Source organism: Euleptes europaea, chromosome 5 (assembly GCF_029931775.1).
Source record: "Euleptes europaea isolate rEulEur1 chromosome 5, rEulEur1.hap1, whole genome shotgun sequence".
NCBI lineage: Eukaryota > Metazoa > Chordata > Lepidosauria > Squamata > Sphaerodactylidae > Euleptes > Euleptes europaea.
Window position 1 is genome coordinate 63,819,019 of NC_079316.1, and position 27,979 is coordinate 63,846,997.

General features: G+C 42.2%; 1 protein-coding gene across 1 annotated transcript in view; it reads right to left on the reverse strand.

Annotated features, from left to right (window-relative positions):
* GFRA1 (GDNF family receptor alpha 1) overlaps positions 1–27,979 on the reverse strand; it is a 254,718-nt gene that overhangs the window by 23,269 nt on the left and 203,470 nt on the right. The window contains exons 6-7 of the mRNA XM_056849616.1: positions 24,535–24,669; positions 18,680–18,855 (exon numbers count right to left, since the gene is read on the reverse strand). Of these exons, the coding sequence (XP_056705594.1) occupies positions 18,680–18,855; positions 24,535–24,669 (311 nt within the window). The remainder of the gene's footprint in view (positions 1–18,679; positions 18,856–24,534; positions 24,670–27,979) is intronic.

A 27,979-nucleotide genomic window follows, 5' to 3' on the forward strand; every position in this document is an offset into this window, starting at 1 on the left:
TGCCTTTTCTTTTGGTTAATAATGATGATTTACTGAGGAATGATTTAATATCTAGAGTGCGTGAAAAAAATCCTTGCTGTGCCATTTTTGTTTAATTTCTATAGGAAAGTCTGAATACCAGAACATTTAAAGAAAGTTAACAGCATATTTAAGACTTCCTTCTCAGTCTAAGTAAGAGATACAAAGATCATATTGTTTAAGTCTGTGTATCTAGGTAGGATGGGTTATAACCAGTGAATCCAGAACTTTACCTCTCTTAATCCTAACCACCATTTCTCAGCTTTTTTGGGCTAAAAAGAATCATACCTCCCTCCAGACTTGAAAACACAGTGTTTTCCCTACTTTAAAAATCAATGTAAACTTATGATCAATGCCCACCTACTATCTTTAAAAGTCTAATATTTCACACCTAAGCAAAAATATTGAGCAATTTTCCTGACAGTTTATGCCAGAAGAATGATTTCATACCCAAAATGCTTTCCTCCCATTTCTGAGCACCACTTCTCTGAACATAACAGGAAAAGAGGCTGTTCTGTATTCATTTCTATCAGAATATTTATGCAATTTTGTGGATGGCGCAAGTCTTGAGTATCTCAGAGTTTTAAACGATGATTTATTTGTTTTAGTTCCATTAACAATATACTTTTGCAAACTCATCACTAGTTCCACAATGCAACAACAATAACAACAAAACTATTTATGAACAATAGTTTGATTCTGAATGTCCATTCAGTTTAACCCAACATAAATTGCATAGTTGTTTTGACAAAACGGGGCTTTTTCACGACATACTTTACATGGTGATTCTTCTGCCCCTCAAAAGCCCAGATAGACAAACCCACACATAGAATGGAGGAGAAGGGAGAAACGCCTCCTCAAAAACCAGCAATTCGTTATATTTTGAGCACAAGAACACAATCTGCCTGCCAAGTCACCCAAGAAAAATGAGTACATTATATGAACACATTATAGCTGAACTCTACCTATCTCAGGATAATCGTGAGGACAAAATGAAGCAGGCAATAACAATGAAAGCCACCAAGCTCCTTGAGATGAAAATAAGTTAATACGTAAAGCTTCCTTCTACTGATTCTACACATCTAGTCCAGAATACCACCAGTGCCTTTTATTTTGATGGGCAGGAGTTTTCCATGATCTTCAAGCAAAAGTCCTGAAACCAATGATCATTTTGACATGGACATGCTAGGAATGAACCTGGGACTTTATGCATGAAAAGACTGTATTCTATCACTACGTTATCTCATTGGGAGCCCATTTGAGCATTCTTTTAAAAACTGCCTAAAAGGAGACAATGACAATATCAATCATTTCCATAATGCTTTTAATGTGTAAGGTGCTTTACAATGTAACATAGTACTCTGCAGCCCTATTTAAGGGTCTTACATAAAGTGGTGTAAAATGTCTTTTGTGGAAATTAGAATGAATTGAAGGCCAATGTATTGGCTGTCTCCAATGAGGCCCCAGGAGGCTGGGATGGTTTGAGACAATTCACTGATTGCTACACCAGATGAAATATATAGGATCTTATTGTGTAAAGGAGAAATAAAATAAACAGCATTGCAAGCTCTATTGATTTTGAAGTCAAGGGACTAAAATGGGTGACAGTTCCTCTGTTCTAGAAACTAAATAATAGATTGGGGTGTGCGTATGTGGAGAATGGTCTAAAGGTAAAGCTGAGATTCATTATTCAGGTGAGGCAACTTATTAGAACACATAGGAATAAAAGGTCAGTGGGGGATAAAATAAATGTGATTTATTTCCAGTCTTTGATTGTAAATGCACACTGAATATTACTGGCAAAATGAGAAGACAGGTTAAAAGCAGGATAAAAAACATATTTACGTTCAGAGCTTTAGTCCTACTAATGCCTTTTATTAAGAGCATATGTTAAACACTTCATGTAAATGGCTGTGTTTGACTTATTTTCTTATAAAGTAGATTTGACTGCTGTAAAGACTTAGGCATACTGTGGAGGGAAGTGGTGAAATGCCTGCCGTTCTTCTACACATGCTGCATTCCCAGGTTGTGATGAAGCAATTCCAACATATTGTTTGAAATGAATGCGTATTAGTTTTTCATGATTATGTTTTAAACACTCACAGGTTCCTCCACATCTTTATCATTTCTTATTGCGGCAAGGAAACTGTGCTCACTTTACTATTCTTTTTTAACAAAAGACATTTCATTTTATACCGAATACTTAGGGCTTTTAACTTTTCAAAAATATTTTTTTTGGGGGAAAAACCCAGGATATTATTATAGTGAAAAATTCACTTTCAGGGACACAGCCTGGAGCATACGATAACTAGACAAGGAGCAGCCATCCGTTTTACAGGAGCAGTATAGAGTCCAATTGGTGTGTTACTCCAAGAGAATGAAAGACAAAAATTCTGTAAGTGTGTTTTGACTGAATATGTGGGACCAGAATGTCTCCTTTTGGTAGGCATGTATTAAGCTTTGAGCTTGTTAGCAGTGACAGTAAATTTACTCTGGCATAACTGACTGCAGTCTTTCACCCTAGACGATGAAGTCTTGCAAATACAATTATCTGTCCCCTGAGAAAAAATGAGGGAACCTTCAAACTTTCAGACATGACTAAACAACAAGAAAGGTGGGTGCTTTGTAGTTCTTGGTCTGCACTTGTTTGACATTGGGGAGATACATGACTTTCTCCCGACATGACATTCATCTTCTCATGGAGGAAGAAGCAAAAGTCCTCATGTTAGACATCATAACATATGAGATTTTAAAGCTTGGGACTGGGTCAGCACTGAGGTTTTGGTTGCTATCACCCCCAGGTTCTGTCCACACAATCAGAATGCTGTGCTTGGCAAGTAGGGCATTATTTGCTTCTGCCTTAAAGGCAGGCAGACCTCTACTCCTGCTTGTACTGTTAAATTGAACTTTCAGATATTCATAGGATGTTGCACCAAGGGAGGGGAGTTTGTTTCCTTGTCTTCTTCAGTGTTGCACAAGTGTTAGAGTGCAGTACAATGTGCCCATGCTGGAGCAAAGCACCATACCAGAGTGATAACTGTTCCAAGCAGACCGCACTGGGTCCAGATAAATGCCAGATTCTGGCCACACACACACAGAAACAATCTGCCAATGGTTTTCAAGGCTGATGAGCAATTCTTCTACTGCTATATTAAGCAGCACAGCATCTTTGTGCCTTCTTCACAATCCTGTGAGTGTATAGCTCAAAGATTACTCTGCCAAATTTCAGAAACTGTTAAAATAGAGAGGGTGTGTGTTAGTGAGTGAGTGAGTGAGTGAGAGCAAAAGAAAGATTGAAAGAGAATAAACCAAGGAAAGAGGAAACAACAGATCAGAAAAGAAACTGGAGGTTAACAAAAGGTAGAGGCTATCTGGGTGAGATATGATTTAAGCATTTCTAGAAGGAGAGACTTCCTTACTCTTTGAGGTATTTTAAGTTATGATTTTAAAAAAATGCAAACCATGTATCACCCTCATGAATTCTGGATTTATTATGCTTCTGTCATTCTCGTTTCTACATATTCTATATGCCTGAAAAGAAAATAAGTCCCCCCCACATGTGTCACAAGAAAAAGAGGATCTCGCATGCATCATAAATCTGCATACAAGTTATGTTTCATAATTAAAAAAAAAAACATTTTGTGCCTAACTTTTTAAGAGGGTCGCCTTACATTCAGGGTCACCTTTCCTCCAGGTAATGCACTATTAACTCGTTTCACCTAGGATGTTCTTGAAATTTTTAAGCCACTGTATATTATCAAAAGCAGATTCCATGCTGCTTTTATTGGGCTTTGTGTTGTTGTTTTAACTAGTTACTGTATTTTGGAAAGTGCCTCAGGTAATCTTGTTGGAATGGTGATGTAGGCTGCATCCACACATGGCTGGAAATTATGCTATCATTGTGCTACAGCAATCATTTGCAACTGGATTTTCCTGTGTGGACAAGACAATCCAGGAGGTACACGGCTGCTATAGCAAGGGGTCCCCAACACGGTGCCTGCGGGCACCAAGGTACCTGCCAACACCTTTCCTGATGCCCACCAAGTGTTTTTAGAAAGTGGGTGGGACCCTGTAGGGCTCTTGCCCAGCAGGGCTTCTAATTGGCTATCCAGATTAAAATAATGCTGCTTCAGCAGCAGCTGCCACCACAGTCATAGTTTTATTCCCTTTAATTCCTCTTTCCCAGTGTAATTTTATATTACCCATCTTCTCCCCTGCACTTGGGCTTCCTCTGTATGTATGGCCCTGCCTTCAGAGGCAGCCATTTTGTGGTTGGCACTGCCTCCTGCAGCACCCATTTTGTGATTGCAGCTACCCACCCCTCACCCTTTGTCAGAATTCCAAAAGGTGCCCACAGGCTCAAAAAGGTTGGGGACCCCTGGCATAGCACAATGATGCCACAATGTCTAATGATAGGGGGATGCAGCCTTAGAAATTTTTCAAACAGTTAGATGGGAAATGTAAGTGCTCAGGAACTGGGCCATATGGAGCCAGTCTAAAAAACAGGAGTGTTCAAAGAGCAGAGCCTTGTTTTGCTTAGACAACTGCATCAGACAAACATTATGTAGGAAAATATCAATACATTATTGAAAATAAAAGAAATCAGGCTGTATTAGCACACCTATGTATGGGGGCCAAGCCTGCTAGAAGGTTACACCTTCTGATTGGAATTTTTTTTTTAACCCTGGCCTCAGATTTGCGGGAGCTAGTTATATAATCTTTTGGTGAGGGGAAAAAGCATTTTCACGTGCCCAAAGCCAGGAACATTTGTATTATTAATTTCCTATAATCACCACTGAAGTGTTTCTAACTAGAAGAGCATCACTACAAATGTTACTGTCTTGAAATCACATCTCCATATGATTCTCCATATGATTTCAAGACAAGTTTCTTGCAACCTACATTCATGGAAACGGATTCCTATGCATCATTTATGGAGCCAAAAACAAATGTATAGTCAATGCTAGGTGAGAACCGGATCCCAAGGCTTTGAATACACATACCCACATGTACACCCACACAAGAGGATGAGGAAAAATCAGGGGATCAATTCTCTAGTCCTTATATTAAAAGAATACATCATTCCCAAGATGTCTTTCCCCCTCTTTTCTATGAGAGACACTTCTGTGCTGCAATAATTATTACCATATATCTCAAAGACAGACGTTTCAACCTGATAATGTTCCCAGTATCAATTTTAAAGAATCATTAGGTCTGTTCCCACAAGAGAACAAACCAATATGGATCACTAACCAGCTGTCTAAACATGGTTCTAAGTGACTGTTCCTTCAATCCAGAACATATTACCAGCAGCTCAGTGCTACTGAAATAAGAGATGTACAGATTTTGCGCTGTCCCTCCATTGTTTCCGGAGTTCACTTTGTCCTGAGTTCCACTCCTTTGGAACGGAATTTCATTTTAACTAAGAGCATTTCCTAAAGTAATTCTGGAATTAGGGCACTCACAGTTTTCCATTCCTTTGGTGCATTTTCTTCTTGAAGTGCCTGTACATTTGAATGCATCATGATTATTTTCTAAAAGGGTGTCTGAGTGATGTATACATTGAACATTGGTAAAACACCACATTGTCCTGAACATTGGTAAAACACCACAAAGAAGGAATCTTGATAAAAGTATACATACAGCTGAATCAAAATTGGGTAGAAAAAATATAGACTGCATGAAAACTCAAATCATACAAAATAATGTCTATATATATTACACACTAAATAATTTAACTATGAATGTCCATCTTTACACCATAGTGTCCATAAATCAATATTCCATAGTAGATGTCCACTGTAGTAATACCTGCGGGCGAAACTGGCATGAAGTAACATGAAGTAACATCAACCCTGTCTGTGCGGAAGACTCCCAACGCCACACATGATCAGAAGCGCTGGACAAGCCAGCTGGTGAACAAGTGTGGAGGCACAAAAATCAGCATTGGGGAGGAGTAGCAAAGCCTGCAAAGCAGGCGAGGATGCAGGGCAGCCGCCCTACATGCGAGTAGGGAATGCTCCTTCTGGAATAGTGTCCCGCGTTTTTGCTTATACATCGCTTTGTCAGCCCAGAAAATAATCTCAGTCAGATAGACCACAGAGGGTTCAAATCCAAGCTCCAAGCACAATGGCAACTTGTCCACCACACAGATGGGGTTGATGTTACTTCATGCCAGTTTCGCCCGCAAGTATTACTACAGTGGACATCTACTATGGAATATTGATTTATGGACATTATAGTGTAAAGATGGACATTCGTAATTAAATTATTTAGTCTGTAATATATATAGACATTATAGTGTATGTTTGTATGATTTGAGCTTTTGTGCTGTCTATATTTTTTCTATCTATTACGATTTACAGCATAGGTGTCATTGTTTTTGAATCAGAATTGGGGGGCAGTGGCTTATCATCCCGCACAAGTACACATAAGGTCACAAAACAAAAAAATATCTAAATTGAAATTCATGTACAATACCATCAAACTGATTTTCTGAAATGTTTCAACATGTAAACTGTATTTCAGTAATACATATGTAGGGGTAGAGACACAAATGAACTAAAGGAATTGCTGAAGGAATCTCATGCACAGACCTTGGTAAAAAACAGGAAATTTTTTTTTAAAAAAAGAACAATGTAGGATTTCTAATGCATCAGTTCTATTTTGGAAACAAGGCCAGGTACTTCAGAATACCAAAAACCAAGGAGTAATATAGCTGAGAATAACTGTGGGCATACCTAACTAAAACTAAGGGAACCTACTTCTAATAAGATGTTCTGGATTGGAGAGTTAAAAGAAGACTCAACTAACAATACAGCTATTCATAACTCCCATTCGCTTTACATAAACTACCCCTCTGATTTGCATCAGAACTTTATGGATTACCTGTCAGGAGGGATACAGCTTTAGTCTGTGTTATGAAGTAGGCAACAATGTGGAAAGGCTTCCTTGCATTTTTGCTTGGTCAGTCCAGTCTTTTAATGTGAACAAATTCTGCTGTCTATCAGAACTGATGTGACAACAAATTATTAAATACTTCGAGAGTAGTGACCACTACATCACCACTATGTCACAAAGCATGATGTTTCAATGACATTTATTTAATTCATCTTCTCTCATAAACCAGCATTCAGTGCTTACCTTGGCTTTGCAGAGCTTTGACTTGCAGATTCTCATGCATATGCTTGTGACTGGTGCCAACCTATTATGCTTAATGTGACACTACAAGTGAGAGAACCTACAAGAAACCTGCGGGAACAGATATCCCATTCACCCTACCTTTGCCTCCTCTCCCCCTTTCTTCTTGCAGTCTCTCACTCTTTCTGCCTCCCTCACCCCACATCTCTGCCTGGCTGCTTGCCCTCTTCCCTGCTGTAGTGGCTGTGGCTTGCCTGCCCTCCCCCTCTCAGCCTCCGCAGCACTAGCAGCAGCTTGCTCAGCCCCTCTCCCCCAGGCAGCTTCGCCAACTGGGCAGCGTGCCTGGCTGCTCAGCCTCTTTCCTGCCATGGTGGCTGCCACCTGCCCTACCCCACCCCCACCCACCCCGCCCAGCTTCACTGCCTTGGTGGCTCTATTGACTCCTTGCCTGGCCTCTTCACTGCCTCGGCAGCTGGCAGGACTGCTCACTCAGCCTCCTCACTGCCACTGTGGCTGTGATTCTCCTGCCCACCCCCGCCAGCTTCGCTGCCTCAGCAGCACTGCCAGCTGCTTGCCCGGCCTCTCTGCTGTGGTGGCAGTCCCCAGCAGCCCCTCATCTTTTGCTTCCTGGTCTCTTCACACCCAGCTACTCCTCTTCACTGCCTCAACAGCAGTGGCAACTCCTCCACATGCAACTTCACCACCTCAGAAGGAGTATCTGCACAGGCGCAGACCACACTTTTCTAACCCCCCTATGTATTTTTTAAAGTTTAAGGTGCTTCTGCAGACCTGGGGAGTTCTCCAACTTTGGGGGGAAATCTCCTTTTTCTCAGTATGGGCCCAATCCACGGATTTAGGTATCTGCAGATCTGCCCAGCCTTGAGAAATAGGTATACAGATGTTGTCATCTGAATGTGTAACATAATAATTTAGTTTAATGGGGTATCTCTTGATGTACAATAAGATAAACCACACAGTCAATTTTAGTGAAGGTAAAAATGTGCTTACTCTGCAAAGAGCATGAATATTATACACAATAATATTTTATTGTCAATGGGTATATCCTACATTTAAATTAGGTCTCTTTTAGTATGATGCCTGCCATAAGACAGGAAGATTATGATGGAGTTGTATTCAAGCTCACCTCATGAAATGCTCACCATGACAAGGATATCTGAATTGCGCCTGAGTGAAGCCTGCTACATGCAATACACCACCTGCAATACACCACCACTTCAATGGACTTACAAGGGTATAACTCTGTTTACGATGCCACTGTAAATGGTTCACCCTGTGATCAGCCACGGTCAAAAACAGGGGTCCCCAACATTTTAGAGCCTGTGGGCACCTTTGGAATTCTGACACAGCATGGTGGGCACAGCCACAAAAGTAGCCACCCCAAAACGGCTGCTGCAGGAGGTGGAGCCAGCCACAAAATGACAAATACAGCTTACCTTCAGTCACACTGAGAAAATGCTTTTGCTGTTGTGGCAGCTGCTGCCAAAGCAACGGTTTTTTATTTACAATTAATGCTGCCAAAGAAGGAAGGTGGAAGAGAATAGCAATATTTTGAGCAAGAACTGATATATTTGATGTAAGATAATATAAGATTTTGTAAAATTAAGATAGAATGAATTCTGACCAAGATGTAACAGTCTGTGTTGGGTTCGTATGGTGTGTATGTGTTAGATGTACAATGTTTGTAACTTGTAACTATAAAATAAAATAACTTCAAAAAAATCTGCAGAGCCAACCAAATTTTCAGTGGCTAATAGTCCTACCCACTTTCTAAAAACACTTGGTGGGCACTAGGAAAGGTGTCAACATGCACCACGGTGCCCATGGGCATCACGTTGATGACCCTTGGGCAAGAGTACTGCCTCCATGCCGCCACAAAGATATCCCTTGGGTCAGTGTTTGTGTGTGTGTGTGGTGGTGGGGAGCCTGTGTGGTGGCAATAATTGCCCGTGAATGGCTTTCTATATGGTGGGGCTGTGACAGTGGAAAAGTAAAGCCACTTCTGTGAAGCAGCTGTTCTATGTCAAGTAGCCTCAAGGAGCAAGAAGTGTCAAGTGTCTTCTTAATCTGATGTAGGATCTTATGTATACGGTGTAAACGAATATGGTCTATTGCTCCTGTTCAGGCACAGTCATGCACTTAGGTATTATGACATTATTCCCATAGGAGGAAACCTTTGTAGTAAAACAGTGAAGCAAAGCTGAGATTTAACTTCAAATGCTACTTCTCCTTTTAGTAGGAATAATATGCAAAGTACTTCCTGAGAATAGCAACTATAACAGTAAAATATCAGTGCTCTTTAGAAGCGCTCAGTAGCTTTTGGCAAAATGCTATTTTTATAAGTCATTACACTGGTTTCTAGGAAGCTCACATTCATTTTCAAATGAACAATTATTAAACTATAAAACAAAACTGCATGATTCTTAAAGGCGTAATCTCAGGTTTTACAGTTAACTATAAAATGGTATGCTATTATAATATAAGAAAGATGCTCACACTATTAGAATCTCTCTCTTTTTTAAAAAGAATGGTAAAATCTTTATTAGTGATGAAATAATTCTACTGTTTTGTACAAAGGCAGACTTTATTTGGGCAGGGGGGAGGGGAGGGAATGAATAGTACTCTTATAAAATACCCAAATGTAGATGGTGCATGATGTATGCAAAAAAGGCAAATTAAACTTATATTACAACTGTGGTTTTCTAGTACAGCTCTTTGAGGTTATAATTGTTTTCTTGGGATTACAACTAAAAGATACATAATGTCTCAGTCAAGAAGGGTGAGCTACAGCTATACATTGGTGCAAACCCAATTAAATAATTGTGTAAGCCAAGCTAAATTATGTACCAAAAACACAGTAACTGATTTACTGGCCTCAAAGGGCCAGATTAATCCTTGGTGTACATATGGTAACAAGACACCGTGAAAATAGCTCATTCAAAGACAGTTTCGACCAGTGGTTCTCAACCTGGGGGTCGGGACCCCCAAGGGGGTCGCGAAGTGTTTTCCGGGGGGTTGCCGCCACTGTCCTGGGACAGCCCCCATCCCGGGCTTTCCAGGACTAACCCAGACACTCTGTAACCCTGATCCGTCCGTGAGGGCAGGGAAGACCCCAAGCAAAGAGGTGAGGAACTGGCCAATCAACAGCCAGAAGGAGCCGGGCTGCAGAGACGTGGCGGCGTGCCGCCGCACACCAGCTGTAGCCCCGCTGCCCAGCTGAGAGGCGGGCGGGCTGGCCCTGGGCGCGGTCCCACCTGCGCCGGGCGGATGATGCGGCAGGATGTGTGGGAGGCCAAGGAAGCTCCCCTGGCTCGGCCAGTTCAGGTCTCGGAGGAGAAGAGGGCGGTTCCCCTTGAGGCTGCTACAGCCACATTGTTTTTACTTTTAGCCGCGCTCAGGTGGGGCGGGAGATTCAGCCTGGAATCCAAGTGCGCATGTCTGTAGTGTGGCATCGCTTTTCTGCCCTGAGTCATCAGTTCCGCTCTGCCCTGACTCATCAGTTCCGCTCTGGCAAGGCCAAGGGGGAGAGAGTCGAGGTGCATGCGCAGTTCGGGATTTCCCCCTCAAGCGAGCAGGTTCGGTGAAGCGCAGAAGGAGCGGTGACTGGCCGAGGGGAGAAAAAGGCACGAAAAGTCCAAGCGGGATAAGCGGCCCTCGGCTCTTTCCTGGCCCTTCGCTCTCGTGAGGTGATTAAACGGAGCTCCACTTTGAGGGATAACTGCAGTTCTGTGCACAAGCAGTGTCCCAGTCACAAGAGAGGGGGTTTCCTCTCGAGAGCCCCGGCCTCCTTGGAGGAGTTTTTGGGGAGAGAGGGGAGGACAAGAAACGCAGTGCATGCTCAGAGGCACTCTTTCCTCTGTGCCAGGAAAGGTTGCTGCGCCACAGTCACAGCCGCTGCGCAACAGGTGGTAGTACCGTTTGCTTGTTTGTTTTAAACTTTAAAATTTAAAGTAATTATATATATGGATACCCTGGACTGCCAAAAAAACAAATGTGTTTTCTTTATCCTATCTAAAATGTCATTTATGCAAATTTATGAAAATATGACAAGGGTCGCAGGTTACTTGGCAATTGTAAAAGGGGGTCGCGGCTCGAAAAAGGTTGAGAACCACTGGTTTAGACCAATACAGGCCCACTGAATACAATGAGAACACACTGGAGGGGGGGTGTTCATCAAACTGATCTCAGAATGCTTATTTTTTAAAACGTCACACCTCAATTAACAGAAAGCAAAAGTGACTGTATCATTTAACAGATTTTTAAAAGTGCTAGTTTAATTAATGAGTGATATTCAGATTATGCTGGCTCCCCCTTCTCTGAGCAGGAGCAAGTACAGGAATTCATTTGAAGAAGAGAGCAATGAAGTCTTACAGTGCATTCCTGAGTCTGGGGGCCGAATGGGCTTAGGAGGCGCCCGGATCCCAACGCCGGCATCCCTGCCACTTGTGCCACACAAACTGGCATGGATGCCAGCGTAGGGACACTTGCACTGGCCCCCCAGAACTGCCATGGCAGTGCAGCCCTTGGATGCTGGCTCGGCCTCCGAGTGCTCATGTCGACGTCCTGGGAGGCGTTCCCGGGGTGTTCTAGAGGGCGGAGCTGCCGGTAGGCAGACTCCTAACCCCTTTCAGGCTGGGAACCCCCCCTTACGCTTCAGTGGTGCTGGGCCAGGTTTTTGTTGGCACAGCATTGCTTTCCTCTATGGGGCTTCCCCCCCTTCAAAAATGTTACTTTAAAAAATTTATTTTTCCTTTGCAGCGGCTGCGAAACATTTGGGGAAGGGCTGTGGCTCATTGGTGGAGCCTCTGCTTGGCATGCAGAAGGTCCCAGGTTCAATCCCCGGCATCTCCAGTTAAAGGGACTGGGCAAGTAGGTGATGTGAAAGACCTCCACCTGAGACCCTGGAGAGCCACTGCCGGTCGGAGTAGACAATACTGACTTTGATGAACCAAAGGTCTGATTCAGTATAAGGCAGCTTCATGTGTTCATGTTTCCCTGCTATGTCCACTGGCAGTGAATTCCACAATATAACTACTCCTTAAATAAATAAAATATTTCCTTTTGTGTGTTCAGAACCTATTGCCCATCAACTTCAATGAGTGCCCCAGAATTCTAGTATTATGTACCTTTCCTGATTGAGGTATGCATTCTGTTTGGGCCTCAATTAGTTTTAAATAATTTTCAGATAATCCAGAGGAATGTGACCCACAATTCTCCTTTTTAAACTTCCTTCTGACTAATCCTCCAGAGTTGGATCTAGGGGGACAGCTGCCCAGGGCAGAGAGGGGCAGTGGCGGCCAAGTCAGAGGCAGTGGCTGCTCCCTTGATTTTCCCCATTCCACCAGATTTCTGAAACATCCACTATATCTGAATTATCATTTAGCACCAGGTGCTTCAGGTCCCCCATCATGGCTTGGAGGCTCTCAGAAACCACATAGGAGTGCAAGCAGGGAACTTGCTCCGGCAGAAGAAGCCTTGCTCCATTGGAGGAACATTCCTTATCTAGTGGAAGGGAATTATTGAATCCAATTCATTGAATTTAATGAACCCTAAATGCTTCCACTTGATCAGAAGGTGACCTCCAGGAGATGCCCTGGGCCATCAGCCAGGCTATTACAATATCCACACTTATTAGCCAAGAAGGTCAGGGCTTACTAACTCAGGACTTATGGCATATGGGGGAAAGCCAGATGTGAATAACATGGAATAATCTACCATTCTTGCTCAGTGCTTTTATACCATTATCCTCAGCATCTGGTAATAACAGCAAATATGAGACGGAATGAAACATGTAAATTCGTGAAACCGTACGCAGAAGCAGCCTCTGCTGAAGCCGCTCTAGATATGGTTCCCCAGTAACAAGGAATGGTGCTGCTGTCACTGTGATGAGCAGTTGGGAATGAGATTTTGTTTTCCCTCAAGAAGTACCTGGGCAGGCTGTCCTTGAAGGCACTTTGTCACCTGTCTGCTAAAAAATAAATTACACCATTATATGATTATTATTTTTTACTGTGAGGTAGCGTTCAGAATAAGCAAAGGATAAAAGTACTTCGGCGTGTGACACCATTGTGCTGCTAAGCCAAGTTAAAAAATGGCTTGCATTTTAAGGGAAATCAGCAATAAGCATTCTGTAAAGCACTACTGCCAGCCAGCCTGCTGACCGCATTATGTCAGATAATCCTGGAAATTCAGGGGATAAGCGTAAATCTTTTCTAGTTTAAGCATTTAGCCAGTTTTCTAAATGTTTTAAATATAATTTATTCTAAAAGAGTAATAGCTGCTTTGCATTCCCGAGACATCTGCTGCAATGAGATGAGCGTTTTCTGAATGGTAGCAAAGTCCGAAATAAATCATGCAAACAAAATTGTTTCCTAAGGATTTTGGGCTATGCTGCTCTCTTTTAAGGTAGCAAGCAAAAGCAAAAGGGGCTGCCAAGTACCTTTAACATTACCCTAGCCAAGTTGCTGCTGCTTTTCCACATGCATCTCTTGCCATGGCTGAGATGACATCTGAATGACCCAACTGTACGGCCAAGGATTGACGGCGTGAGTCTTTCACATGGAATTGGTCCCCACTCACATGGGAGCTGCTCATGGAAAGATGGCTCTCATATGGTAAGGGTGTCATTGACAGGTCTATGAGTTAGAACAATAAAGGAGGTATCCACTGCACTTGTACATCATGTGAAAAATTGGCCAGCAGGAAAATATGCTTTTGATCAGTCAAATATGCTTGGCCAAAGAGGCCAAGACAGTTGTTACTTTGAAATGTTTCTCCGTGGTTTTCAGTGAATGTGGCCCCAAATCCTCTCTCCCTCTTATCACAATCAACACTGAAGTCCAGATGCTAACGTTGTCAGGGCCCATGTTGTGCGACTATGCAAGTTACTCCCAAGCAACGTTCTCCCTTGATCATCGCAAGTACAGCAGTACAGATGAATACAGTTCACTCTCCCTTTTTATTTCAGACCATACACAGAATTTGTCCTCTTGTTCCCCTTTCAACAAAACACCCACAACCTTTACTGCATTTTCTATTTACGCTCACCCACTAACCAATTACAAATCCATGAAACATCGCACCTGCTGTGGCCTGCACCTTGGAGTTCGGCGCTGAAGCTTTTAAGCTGCACCTCTGACTAAATCCTACACATCACTCGCTAATAACAAGAGCAATAAACACTCTGCTTTAATATAGCTGCTTATGATCTCCAAATGCTGGGCACGGTGCTGAACACCTGCAATTTCCACTAAGGCTCATGTTGGGAACCCAGAGCTAAGTGCTTTGCTGCACGCTGAGCATGCTGCTTAAGCCCATCTTTGAGACTAATCCTTCCTCTGCCCACCATTTTTTTAGCATGTGCTCATCGAAAGGAAGTAAATATGATCTGTGCTGATTTGAACTATACACTGAATGACTCTACCAAGCGCTTGATGCCAGAAAGCAACTATGTACAGCTACAATTAATTACACACTTTAATTAATTGTGATATACACTGAATATTTCCCACCATTATGTCACAGTATATTTGGCATACACATGTGCAGTTAAATGAGTCTCGGCTACGCAAAGATTTAATTCAGACGGGTACTGGGCGAGCTGTGTTAGGAAACGGGGAAGGATTTTGTCACTGAGTTCTGCCCCGGCTCGGGTGGCACAGATGCTAAAGCAGCACAAAACACAGGCTCAGCTCCTTCCCAGCTCAGCTGTCTCTTGTGTTAAATGGGTGTTGTGGCCGCCAGGATTCTCTCCAGGCAGACCAGGCTGCTGAACCTGACTCCCGTTCTCTTCTGGCTCATCAGCCATAACAGCTGGGCTTAGGGCTTCCCACTGGTGGTGGGGAGGGAAGCAAGATCTGGAGCCCCAGCTAGCTTTGCAGCTTCATCTGCTTGTAAAGAAAACAGCCGAGGCTTCATGGTGCTCTCGCACGGCTCTGTCAAGCCCCTCGCCTGCAGGGACACCTGCTCATGCAGACATCTGGGCATTTGACCTCCTGAGGGAGGTTGGACAGCCTGGTTTTCAGTGCTATTCAGGCACATCTGCCGCTGTTTTCACTGAAGCACAATGATTCTGCATGCCTACAGGCTGAAGAGCAGCTTGCTAAACCAAGGAAAAGAACTGGCAAAAAGGAGGGTGGAAAAGGATGTGTCCAATTAAGGTTGGAATAGTGATATGAGCTTGGATCCAGCCTGATTCCCTAAGTCTGTGCGTCACAGGTACAGAAATGTCAGGTAGAGCAGGGGCCTAGATCTGCAACTTTTGGATTTTCAAATCAAAGGGTACATACTATGTATTCCAAGAATTAATTCGTAAGTTCATAAATTCTCTTGAGCATGACCACAAGCCAAATTCTGTACTCAAAAAGCAAGCATTAAGATGTCTCAAATGACGAACAGGTTGAAACTTGTTTTCAGTTCAAAACTTGTCAATTTTAAGTTAGTCAAAAGCAACCCTCCCCCTCTTTTGACAGCTTGATTTGGAACAAACGTAGGAAAAATGACTGCTTTTGAGCCCATTTTGAAATCTGCTTCCCTTACACTTCCAATGAAAGGCCTGGGTCTAGAGGACTCCTGTCCCCACAATTCCTCTCCCCTGCCGGCAAGACTCCTCATCCACCCACCATTCCTCTTCTCCAAAATATATCTATCAGCAGTAAACCCTTGCAAAGAGGGGCCTCACTGAGAGGTCTTCATTACACCACTGGCACTGCAGAGGCAGAATTCCAGCTCAAGGATCTGCGGAAAACTAAATTTCCCATGGATCCTCGTGCCCAAGACACTGCTGTGGTAGCATTGGGGATCTAATGGATGACCTGCAAGGAGGTCTCTCTCTTGCTGCCACAGCTGCTGTCTGGTTTGCTTGGACGGTAAAATGAAGCACACAACTCAATCCAAAATTTCATTATTTCAATTCCATAGGGATTTTTTAAAAATGGTAACGTTATTCCAATATTGGGAATTCCCTGGAGCAGGATACTACTCTCAGTAGTGATATTTTATCTTAAAAGTTATATTGGTGAAATAACTTATTTCAATGGATTGCATGTCTAACAGGCATCTATAGGACTATTCAGAAAACGTATCTCCATACAATTAATGCATAAAAGAGGGAGAGAATGGGATCATGCCCACTAGCTTCCTAACTTCCATACATTAATCAGAACATCTGCAGAGCCTGCAGATGTACAAAATGTTCACAAATAAGATCTGTTTCAGGATGGGCTACAAGGATATGAAATAGTTGTCTGAAATGCCTTTGCAAAGCAAGGGGACCAGAACAGCTCACTGCTGTCTCCCTATATAAGCAATTAGCAAGCTGAACAATGAATGCCAGTGATCTTAGACAGGGTTAAGGTAACAACCCTGGTTAGCACTAAACATGGTTAAGCATTACGTCTGCACTGGGCTATATTAGGCTTATCAGTCCAAAGCTTTCCCACAAACAAGGCCATGGATTGTACAAATTAGCAAAATCCCGAGTACTGCTTCATTTTTCACAAGATACTTTCAAGAAGCCTGAAAAATGAATGCATCAACATCAGATTAGCCTGTATTATTCTTGCTGGTAATATGATGGCCAATTAATTCTGACATGGCAGTTTGGCAGGCTACCTAATGCCCTGTAATTTACTACCACAGGAGGTGAGTACTTGGCTATTTCTATGACATCAATAAAATGCTTTCCATTGTTTTATTGTACAAGAAAAATACAGTATTTCTTCAATGCACTGTAGGCCCACTAGATTTCAAGTATACATCTGGGATGAATGTTATAAAGTCCAGTTTCAACATCTACTTCTCTTCTTCCAGGTAGTTTAGTAATAGATTTAAGGACACGGATGCAGACACACAAATGGTGCCCGATGCTGCTATTCTGGCTCATGTTCTTCCTCAAATGCAGCACAGAATTCTCCTGTGCTATGGTGGGGAGAATGCTCTCTGTGTGAAATTCTGGGTGGAGTCCCTTTGGCTCCATTCAGATTTGATCAAAACACGCTGTTTTACAAACGCCTAGCAAATAGCTTAATTCAGGTCCATTACTTCCTCCCAGCAGCTCTGGCAATCCCAGGAGTCCTCCTTCTCTCAAACACTCCCAGCAGCAGTAACCACAGAGGCCAGGCATGAGGTCTGTCGGAAAGGCCTCAGTCCCTTGTTGGTGCCTTCATTACTGAAAGAGTCCTTCTCAAGGGACAGAGACCGCAGGAAATGCAGTTTTCCAGGGTGCCTGAGCACTCAGCACAGAATGAGAGGTGCCTTTGAAACGACATTTCCATCGGCTCATTGTACCTAGGATGCTATCATAAGTCTGAGCTCTGGGACATGTAATTTCCAGGATACTTCACAGCTATGCTTAGAGTACCAGTGCAGATCTAAAACCAGATATCCATAATGGGGAGGGGGGGTACTAACAGTACACTGTTGAGGGGAACATAAGTGAACAAAGCCCTAAATTTTAGTCTAATATGCGTAATAGTACTTAATTTAGTACACTGGATTGTAAATTATGAATTCCCAAATGCTCACTGAGGCCCTAGATTATAGGATAACAAGTGAATGATACACACATAAAGAGAAAGAGAGAGAATATACTATAGTATTACATAACAAAATAACTAATCTTGAATATTCACTTTTTTAAAAGACCGTATGTAGTACCTTGCCTTATCAGAATTGAGATTCATCATTCTTAGCAAAAATCACAACTGGTGGTCCATCACAAACTACTTCCTCCCCACCCTGTCAACATGAACCTTGGCTTTAGATTAGAGGAGGAGGAGGAGAAGAACTGTTGGTTTTTATACTGTGCTTTTCTCAACCTGTTAAGGAGTCTCAAAGCGGCTTACAATCACCTTCCCTTCCCCTCCCCACAACAAACACCTTGTAAGGTGTGTGTGGAGGGGGGGCTGAGAGAGTTCGGAGAAAACTGTGGCTAGCCCAGGGCACCCAGCAGGCTTCATGTGGAGGAGTGAGGATTCAAACCCGGATCTTCAGATTAGAGTCTGCCACTCTTAACCACTACACCACACATTACTGCAAAATTACCAACAGCCAGCAATCACCAGTGGTCCATCAGAAATGGGCCAGTATTTAACCAAAAGACCAAGAATTATTTTCCGTCCACCCCTTAATTAGATTACTGTTTACTAAAAGAAGAGGTACCAGTGAGATTCTCTCACCACGTGTCAGGGGTGTCAAATCCTAATCCAAACATGATGCACTTCAATAAAGAGAAAACAATATGTTCCTCCTCCATTATTATAGCAGTGCAACCTATTATTGATTCATGTATTTTAAAATTATGAGTGACTGGCTTAATACAATCTTTGGATGTATCACTTCAACAATATATTGAAGGTAGCAGGGCGCAAATAAATGTAAGCCTGTCTGGCTAATCTGCATGCACATCAAGCAAGGGCACAAACTTTATGTGACAGACAATTCCTTTCCCTTTCTTTGCACTTTTTACAGCTGTCTGGCAGAGGCAGACCCAGCAGTTTCTTACCTTCAGATTGGCACATGCTGGTAAATCGTTGGTAGGAATTTCATTGTTGGTGTTCTCTGATCCCTGAACCTTAGCTCTGTAAGCTATCGTGGTTACAGCTGTGGTGGTTTGGACGGGTAGCAATGGCTGCCACACATTCACATCTGTACCATTGCCAAAGGCCTGGATTGCATTTCCTACAAGAAAGAGTTACAGAGCAAAATTCTGCATATGAGCAAGTAGCAGAGGGTAGTTTAAAATTAACAAAGAGAAGCAAACTTTGGAGGAACAAGGGAAAAGACAACCCTGCTGCTTTGAGTTTCCAAATTACAGACTCATCTCCATTTATATATAATCTCTGACGCTTTCTGTGATCATCAAAGATCTTGAACTCAGAACTTGTAGCTGCATTCTTATCATGCTAACTTGTAGACATATAAACTAAACATTTCAAAAAGCCATTCGTTCACAGCCAGTTACAAGTCCAACCTGTGAACTCCTATCTGAAGAAATGTGGGGCCACCAAGATGACCCTGAGGCAGAAATAATCCTGGTGGGGCAGGGTATCATAAGAATGTACACCTTCAGATCTTTCATCATTCTGAGATATACTATCAGTGGAGTGTCTGGTAAGCAACATATTAACATATTTATCAGATGCATTTTAAAAATAAAGTAAATGAATACGAGGTCTTTTAAAAAGTGTGATTTTTTTCCTTTTCCTTTCCCCTTCCAGTCTTCAAACAAAATCTACATAATTAGGTAGGAGATGCATGGTTAAACTAGAAGTTTAGAATGCAAAAGTTGAAAGGCTTATCACAGTTTTTCATGGGATTAAATACAGTGTTTATTGCTAGAGTAAATTGGTTGGCTTTAAAAAAACAAATGAATAGAAAAACAGTTTTTAATCAGGTCTTTGGGGACTCAGCATAGATTTAGGAATTTCTTATTTCAAATTCATTGTATAAAAAATCAAGCTATTACACTGGGGATGTAAGCATGGAAGTTATTAATAGATTCCTTCAATTGCATCCACAACATATATACATTATTTCAATTTTATTTATCTTCGAGAGATAGACTTTATTCTCTTTTTAAAAAAATTTTTCGTCACATGTAGGAAATGATTTACCGGTATATACTTCACAAATGGGCAAGCTGATGTGAGAAGTAACGAAAATCTTTTTGGATTTTCATGGCTTGCAGCATGCTATAGGAGAAAATGATGGCACAACTGATAGTCACCCTGAATGAAATAAAGTGGTATCTTATTGCTGAAAATACTATTCTACAAATTCTAGGAGCCAAAGACTACAAAGTAGAAATGGTTTGGTGCACATTTAGAAGAATTTCAAGGTACAAACAGCCTTGTTGGGGGGAAAATGTGGAAAATGCAGGACTGAATGAAACTTGGGTTAAAAAGGGGACAATAAAAGAACAACTACTGGCACACAGAAGACTAGTATGTCAAGGACAGTGTTCAGCTGCAACCCTTCATGTTAACTTTATTTGGCAGGGAGTTTTTGGCTTCATTGAGCACTTGATCATCCCCATCTACATTTGGAAGTGGTACATTCCCAGTACTATGAGATTCATCTGAATGTATAGCTTGACTTTTAGCTGCACTAGAACAGGCCAAGACACCTTTAAATCAAGGGGATTACATCAGTACATAGCCCAATCCCGAGAGCCACTGTGGTTGCCAAGAAGGTTGAAGGGTTAGATATACGAAGTGCTGCATGAACAAAACACGGCCATTTGTTGTGCTGACTCCTCTACAAAATCCAAATCCCTTCTCAACGTGTGCACACTAATAGCCAAACTCTTATCAGATTAGCAATACATTGTGCGCATTGTTAACCATTAGTATATTTATTTAAAACAAAGGTTTACAGAAGTCAATCCATTAACAAAAAAGATAATGGAACACTTATCCCTTTTCAGTGAGATGCTATTAAAGCAGGGACACCTTTAATTTCTTCATGAAGAAAAGGTCTCTCTGCCAGGGTGAGTACAATTTTTCCTCATAGTGTCCTCTAATGTCATTGCTTTATCTTCATTAACATTTTTTTTCTTTGACAGCAAAAGAGAAGGCAATGAAAGTGGGGTGTCTCTTGAAACAGAGCACGTAACAATAATGACCACATTTTGAAATTATCACGTTACCAAATTATTTTAAAAATGTAGATAAGCATCAACTAGTCAAAAGCAGTATTATTAGCCTTCTAAAAAGTCTGCCCTGTTGTTTCTTTTTAAGAATTATATTTTAAAGTGAATTCATGTTGAATATTGATGAAGTACTCTTTAAATTTGAAATGGACACCTGGGTTCAAATCCCCATTTGCCATGAAGTTTACTGGGTGACCTTGGGCCTGCCATATATTCTCAGCCTAATCCATTCTGCAAACTTGCTCTGAGGATAAAATGGGGGCTAACCCACTCCCCCATATATGCCACTCTGAGCTCCTTGGAGGAAGGGTGAGATATAAACCTGAGAACAAATATATAAAATGTGAAGGATGGATGATGTCTTTGAGGTCATACAGACATTTGATCACACATCTGGACATAACATATTCTAAATATTGTCGAAGGCTTTCACGGTCAGAGTTCATTAGTTCTTGTAGGTTATCCGGGCTGTGTGACCGTGGTCTTGGTATTTTCTTTCCTGATGTTTCGCCAGCAGCTGTGGCAGGCATCTTCAGAGGAGTAACACTGAAGGACAGGGTCTCTCAGTGTCAAGTGTGTAGGAAGAGTAATATATAGTCAGAAAGGGGGGTTGAGCTGAATCATTGTCCTGCGAAAAGTATCAAAGATAATGTGCTAATCATTGTCCTGTAAGTATCAAGATAATGTGCTAATGAGGGTGTGGTATGTTAATATGGAACCATTGTATCCTGAAGTGATCTGTTAATGTGTGAAATCCAAAGCTAATCTGCATGGCTATTGTGGACTGTAGTCTTTGTTAGTCTGCAGGTTTTCAGGACAGGAAGCCAAGCCTTATTCATTCTTAAACTCTCTTCTTTTCTGTTAAAGTTGTGCTGATGTTTATGAATTTCAATGGCTTCTCTGTGCAATCTGACAAAATGGTAGAATTGTCCAGTCTTTCAGTGTCTTGGAATAATACCCTATGTCCTGTTTGTGTCAGTCCATGTTCAGCCACTGCTGATTTCTCAGGTTGCAAAGTCTGCAGTATCTTTCATGTTCTTTTATCCTTGTTTGAATGATGCATTTTGTGGTCCTGATGTAAATTTGTCCACAACTGCAAGGTATACGATATACTCCTGCAGAGATGAGGGGGTCTCTTTTGTCTTTTGCTGATCGTAGCATCTGTTGTATTTTCTTGGTGGGTTTAAACACCATTTGTAGGTTATGTTTTTTCAAAAGTTTCTCCATCCTATCAGTGACTCCTTTAATAAATGGCAAGAATACCTTTCCTATGGGAGACTATTTTTCCTGAGTTTTCTGATTTTTGTTTGGTTTAATGGCCCTTCTGATTTCATTTCTGGAATAGCCGTTTGCTAGCAGTGCCTAATTTAGATGATTAATTAAATCACGCACTGCTAGCAAACGGCTATTCCAGAAATGAAATCAGAAGGGCCATTAAACCAAACAAAAATCAGAAAACTCAGGAAAAACAGATTAGCTTTGGATTTCACACATTAACAGATCACTTCAGGATACAATGGTTCCATATTAACATACCACACCCTCATTAGCACATTATCTTGATACTTACAGGACAATGATTAGCACATTACCTTTGATACTTTTTGCAGGACAATGATTCAGCTCAAACCCCCCCATTCTGACTATATATTACTCTTCCTACACACTTGACACTGAGAGACACTGTCCTTCAGTGTTACTCCTCTGAAGATGCCTGCCACAGCTGCTGGCGAAACGTTAGGAAAGAAAATACCAAGACCACGGTCACACAGCCCGGATAACCAACAAGAACCAATAACATATTCGCCTTATGACTAAGCTGGCTGATACATTCACACAATCAAGCTACCATGAGATTCATCATCTCATCTAGGGTTTGCTTCTGTATTGGGCCCTTTTTGGCCTTGGAGAGCACATATTCAACCAGTGCTCCGCCAGCTGCACTGGCTCCAGGCTGAATGTCGGATCAGGTTCAAGGTTTTGGTTTTGACCTTTAGAGCCCTAAACTAGGGGTGTCAAACTCAATTGTTAAAGGGACTGATATGACATAAATGTCACTTGGTTTGGCCAGCCTATGCTTTGCCAGCCCAGATCAAGAGTGTGTGTGTGTGGGGGGGGGGGTTGGATGCCTTGGCTGGCTCGCGGGCCAGATAACAGCTCTCAAGGGGCCAGATCTGACCCATGGGCCTTATGATTGACACCCCTGCCCTAAACGGTCTGAGACCTTTGTACCTACGGGACCACCTCTCCAGTACACCCCTCAAAGAGCTTTGCGCTCATCGAATGATAACGTGTTAGTGGTCCCTGGCCCAAGAAGTATCTGGCTGTTCTCAACCAGGGTCAGGGCTTTTTTGGCTTTGGCTTTGGCCCAGTGGAACTCTATGTCAAGTGAGACCTGGGCTCTATGAGATTTAGCTCAGTTCCGCAGGGCCTGTAAGACGGAGATGTACCTCCAGGCCTATGGTTGAGGGCAGCAATGGTTCCATCATAGGTTGGCCTCCCTGCTTCATTTTTGTTCCATCTTTGCTGTACCTTTATTTATGCCTGCCCTGCCTTCCCACCTGACTGTTTTACCACCACTAGTATTTCCAAAGGCATCATCTGGATCTTGTTTGGATTTTTCTGTTTTTAAATTATCTATTTTAGATTATAATTGGGTTTTTCATTATGGTTTATTATATTGCTGTGTTATTTATTCATCTATAATACTGTTAATGTACTACTGGATATGAGTGGCTCTGAGCCTGACCTCAGTCAAGAAAGGGCAAGATAAAAATCTAATAATTTTTTTTTAAATGGTTTGTTTACATGTCTCAGTTGGAAAATCAGAGAGAAATAAGCTGCAAGGGAGTCCCAGTTGAGGCAAGATCTGGGGGCTTTAATCATCTCTCTTTCACTGTAAACTCTATGCATATATTACTAAGTCAATACAATACAATACCTTTATTGGCATCATAACATGATATAACACACCAAAACGTCAGCGAAAATAGGTTAAATAGGTTAAAATCTTTCATTGTTCATTAAAAATAATAGTTATTGATTAAAATTTTATTTAAATTCTCTTAAACTGGGTGAGCTTGATGCTTCTCTCGGTGAGGGCTGAAGCTAGGAAGGAAGCTACTAAAGTTGCGAGGTTTCTGTCTTGGTCCGCTAAAAGGAGACAAGTCAGATTCCTTTTTGATCTGGAAGATGGCTAAGCATTAGATGATGAGGTCCGCTATGGAGAGGGCAGTCCAATAGGATATGTTCCACCGAGTCGGGATTATTACTAAGTCAAAATGGTGGCTGCCAAAGAACCCTTTATGGGTAGGTATCCTCCATGCTATGAGGCTTGCAACATAAGCAAGGGCCAGTCAAGCATGTTGCACTTCCTTTGACACTGCTGGTGCAGGACGTAACCCTGTGTGACTGGCTAGTACATACTTTACTACTGTAACAAGTATGAATGAACACAATACAATAAACAGGTAGTGAGTGGAAACCTATGAATCACTCAGAATGGCTAGTAGGGCTATGGCGTGCAGGAAGTGCCCTCAAATTTTTATATGTGTATAACACGACATTTCATAATAACCACCTGAGAAAACAACCTTTACGTCTTGACTTACATAAACAAATCCCTCTGCCAACTCCGTAATTTTTACAGCTGTTATTGTATCACCCACACCTTTAAGATATGTTAAGTAATGTAATATTGTACTTACTAAGGCATGCATTGTCCTGGAAGAAATTCAGAAATTTCATGCATTCTTCTAAGTCATTGCCACTGTTGTTGCAGTTGCACCATGGAGCAACACTGAGAGTGTTGGAGTTTATATAATTTGGTGTCATCACCGTGCCTACAAACAAAAGCAAAATCACTATCACATCTTTTCTTGAAAAACCAGAGCAAAAGAGTAAATGCCATCCTGTACATGAGAGAAATAGAATTGGTTTAAGAAGTAACAGTGCATTCCTAAGGAGAGTTACTCCAGTCTAAGCCCATTCATTTCAATGGGTTTAGACTGGAGTAATTCTCCTTAGGAATGCATTGTAAGTAATACAAGTCTCCATTTAAGATATCAGCAGGTACAGTCATTTGATGTTATCAGAAGATTTGCTTGTAACATTCATGAGGAATAATATAAAGACAGGACAAATTAAACAAGAGCTGCCTGAGACCTCAGATAGATTATACTTGAAATATTGTGTGTGTGTGTGTTAAGTACCGTCAAGTCGCCTCCGACTCATGGCGACCCTATGAATGAAAGTCCTCCAAAATGTCCTATCTTTGACAGCCTTGCTCAGACCCTGCAAACTGAGGGCTGTGGCTTCCTTTATTGAGTCAGTCCATCTCTTGTTGGGTCTTCCTCTTTTCCTGCTGCCCTCAACTTTTCCTAGCATGATTGTCTTTTCCAATGACTCTTGTCATCTCATGACGTGACCAAAATACGATAGCCTCAGTTTAGTCATTTTAGCTTCTAGGGTCAGTTCAGGCTGACCCTAGAAATATTACTCAATATTACTCAAATGTTAAAGTATGGTTTTAAACACAACTGTGTACATCAAAAATAACAGAACAGTTTCTGATACAATAATGTAGTGGAGTAGTATCAAAAATAGGCATGTGAGCTCTGGTATAGCCAAGCCAGAAAATACCTCAAAATTACTTTACCTACTGAGGAGGTAGTTGTGAAATTCCTGCATTGTGCAGGGGATTGGACTTGATGGCCCTGGTGGTCCCTTCCAACTCTATGATTCTATGAAATACAGTTAGCTTTCTCTTGGGGTATTTCCCTCAATCTACTCACAAGTCTCTACTATTTCCTTCATATAACACAGGATACCTGCTTTATTCTTGCCTCTTTATTGGCCCCTGCCATAGGTACCTATATTATAGATGTCTGAGTTCCTTTCCTTCACTGAGCAAAGCTTAACTACCTAACTCATCTCCTTGTAGTTTTCCCTGTTTCTCTGTTGCTTCTCCAAGGCCATTTTTGCATGGTAATTAGCAGCGCGTTCCAGGCTGAACTGCCCCGCATATTTTTTTGAAATTTGCTCGCTGAACCGTCATTCCGGAAGTGATTGTGAACCGGCACTTACCTGCTTCGCATTACCGAAGAGACCATTTAACCCGACCTTTGGTGTTTACCGCGAAGAATCACCCTCAAGGAACAATGCAAAACAACAGAGGCGCATTAGCTATGCATATGCTAATGGATATGCAATGAGGAACAAAGGAGCAGGTGAGTGGGTGGAGTGGAACTTCTCCTTTTGCGTCAGGGCCGTGAAAAGGCATTTTTAAAGTCGCATTTAAAAAAAGAGCTTTGAGCGAGCATCAAAATTGACCATGCAAAAATGGGCCAAGCGTCCTGAAACCAGCAGATAACGAGGGCTGGAGGCACAAAATGGAGTCAGTAAGACAGACCAAGGTCATACACAGTTCTGTCAGAGTCCAAGTCATCAACACAAGAGAGGCCAGTCCAAGAAGTCAGGATACCAGGAGTCCGAAATACAGCAGAGCTACATGGCCAATACACAGGGTGATTGTAACAAGTTTGCTCCCACAACAGCAAAATCTAATTGACTGCTTAAACAGGCCCTTATCTTGCTGGGCTAAAAAAGCTGGCTGTTGCTCATTAGGCTGTCATTCCAAGCCAGGTAGCATGCAGCAGCCTTGCTCTGTTTCATTGCTGCTGTCAAGAAGTGACCCTATGCTGGGCTTGCAGCTGGACACTCCGTCTTCTTTCTTGAATTTCTTGTCAACGCTGTCTTCTCCTTTGCTCCAAAGGCTTTGGTGAGCCCTCTGGTGATGCTGACTGTTGCTTGGTTTCAGGCACAGCTGGAGTCCTTGAGCTGCAAGTCTGCAGATATGGTGAGACCTCTTCCGCCTGCAGCTATTCCTCTGTTCTTAAACTGACTTCTGCTTGTGGCTGTTCCTCTGTTCTCAGACTGACTCCCTCTATTCCCTGTTTGTCTGAGGAGGTCTCAGCAGGCAGACCCATGACACTGACCGACTTTTCCTCCACTTAACTCCCCCCCCCGGAGGTTCACCAGCCTGTCATTGGCTGATGCCACCTGGTATCTGCCTACTCCCCCTGTAGGCAGGGATTTGATGAGATGCCTAGAGGGAAGACCTAGAGGCTGTCACAAGCTCTGGTCGGCCCAGCAAAATTAATCATCTGTCCTAATCAGTAAAACCTGCCACAGTTTGTTCTATCTCTCTCGCATACACTACAGTATCTTCCATATTTTGGAGCAACCTGCCAATGAGGAAAACTCCCACCACTTGAGATTTTTAGAGAATGGTGCAAGGCTGAACTTTTTAAGAGAGCTTTTGAGGAGAAATGAATTGATTATGGCCCTCAGATGGCCTTCTCCTTGAGGCACCCTCTCAAGATAACCCCTACCTTTAGTCACTTTCTCTATGGTGGGTCCAGGGCTCTGGAATGGCTGGAGTGGGTGCAGAGGGCACCTTCAATGGCTATGGTTAGGAATGCCTGAAAGCCTGCTCTATTTCAAAGGTCATTTGGAGGAGGGTCGTTTCAGTCTGTACGGTTTTAATTTGTGGATTGTTATTGTTTTGTCAATGGATATTTATATTTTGTGTCCTTGCAACTTGTCGTTGAGCTGTTAGCTGCCTTGAATCTCCAACTCACAAAAGCTAGCAACTTCCCAATGCTTCAGTCCCTCTGGTGGTGGCTGTTTCAAGGAGCCATCTGCCTACCCCAAGCCCAGCCAGGCAATGGCCTGGTCCAGTTTCCTGAAGCATGGGGAAGGTGCCACATTGGGGAATGGTTCACTGAAGAGCCACAGGTGGCTCGCAAGCTACTGTGTAAGTATCGGTGTTTTAGCTGTTTCCTTTTAATCTGCTTTGGGTCCTCTTAAAAAGAGGAGAAACATTTCAAATAAACACAACAAATTAATTTGGGGGAATTATAAATTTCTTATATTAATAAAGTTTGCTAGTACAATATGAAAAATCTAATCTGATCAAGAAATCCATAAACCAAAAGCAAGATGATGATGAGCAGGTGTTAATGCAAGTCTTGCAAAAATCCAGAACAAACTAACTGATCTGGAGCACATTCTAGTCATCTGGAAGTAGTTTACAAATTTTGCATAGATAATGGTTTTGGACAGAGGTTCTGCTATTCCAAAAAATGCAAC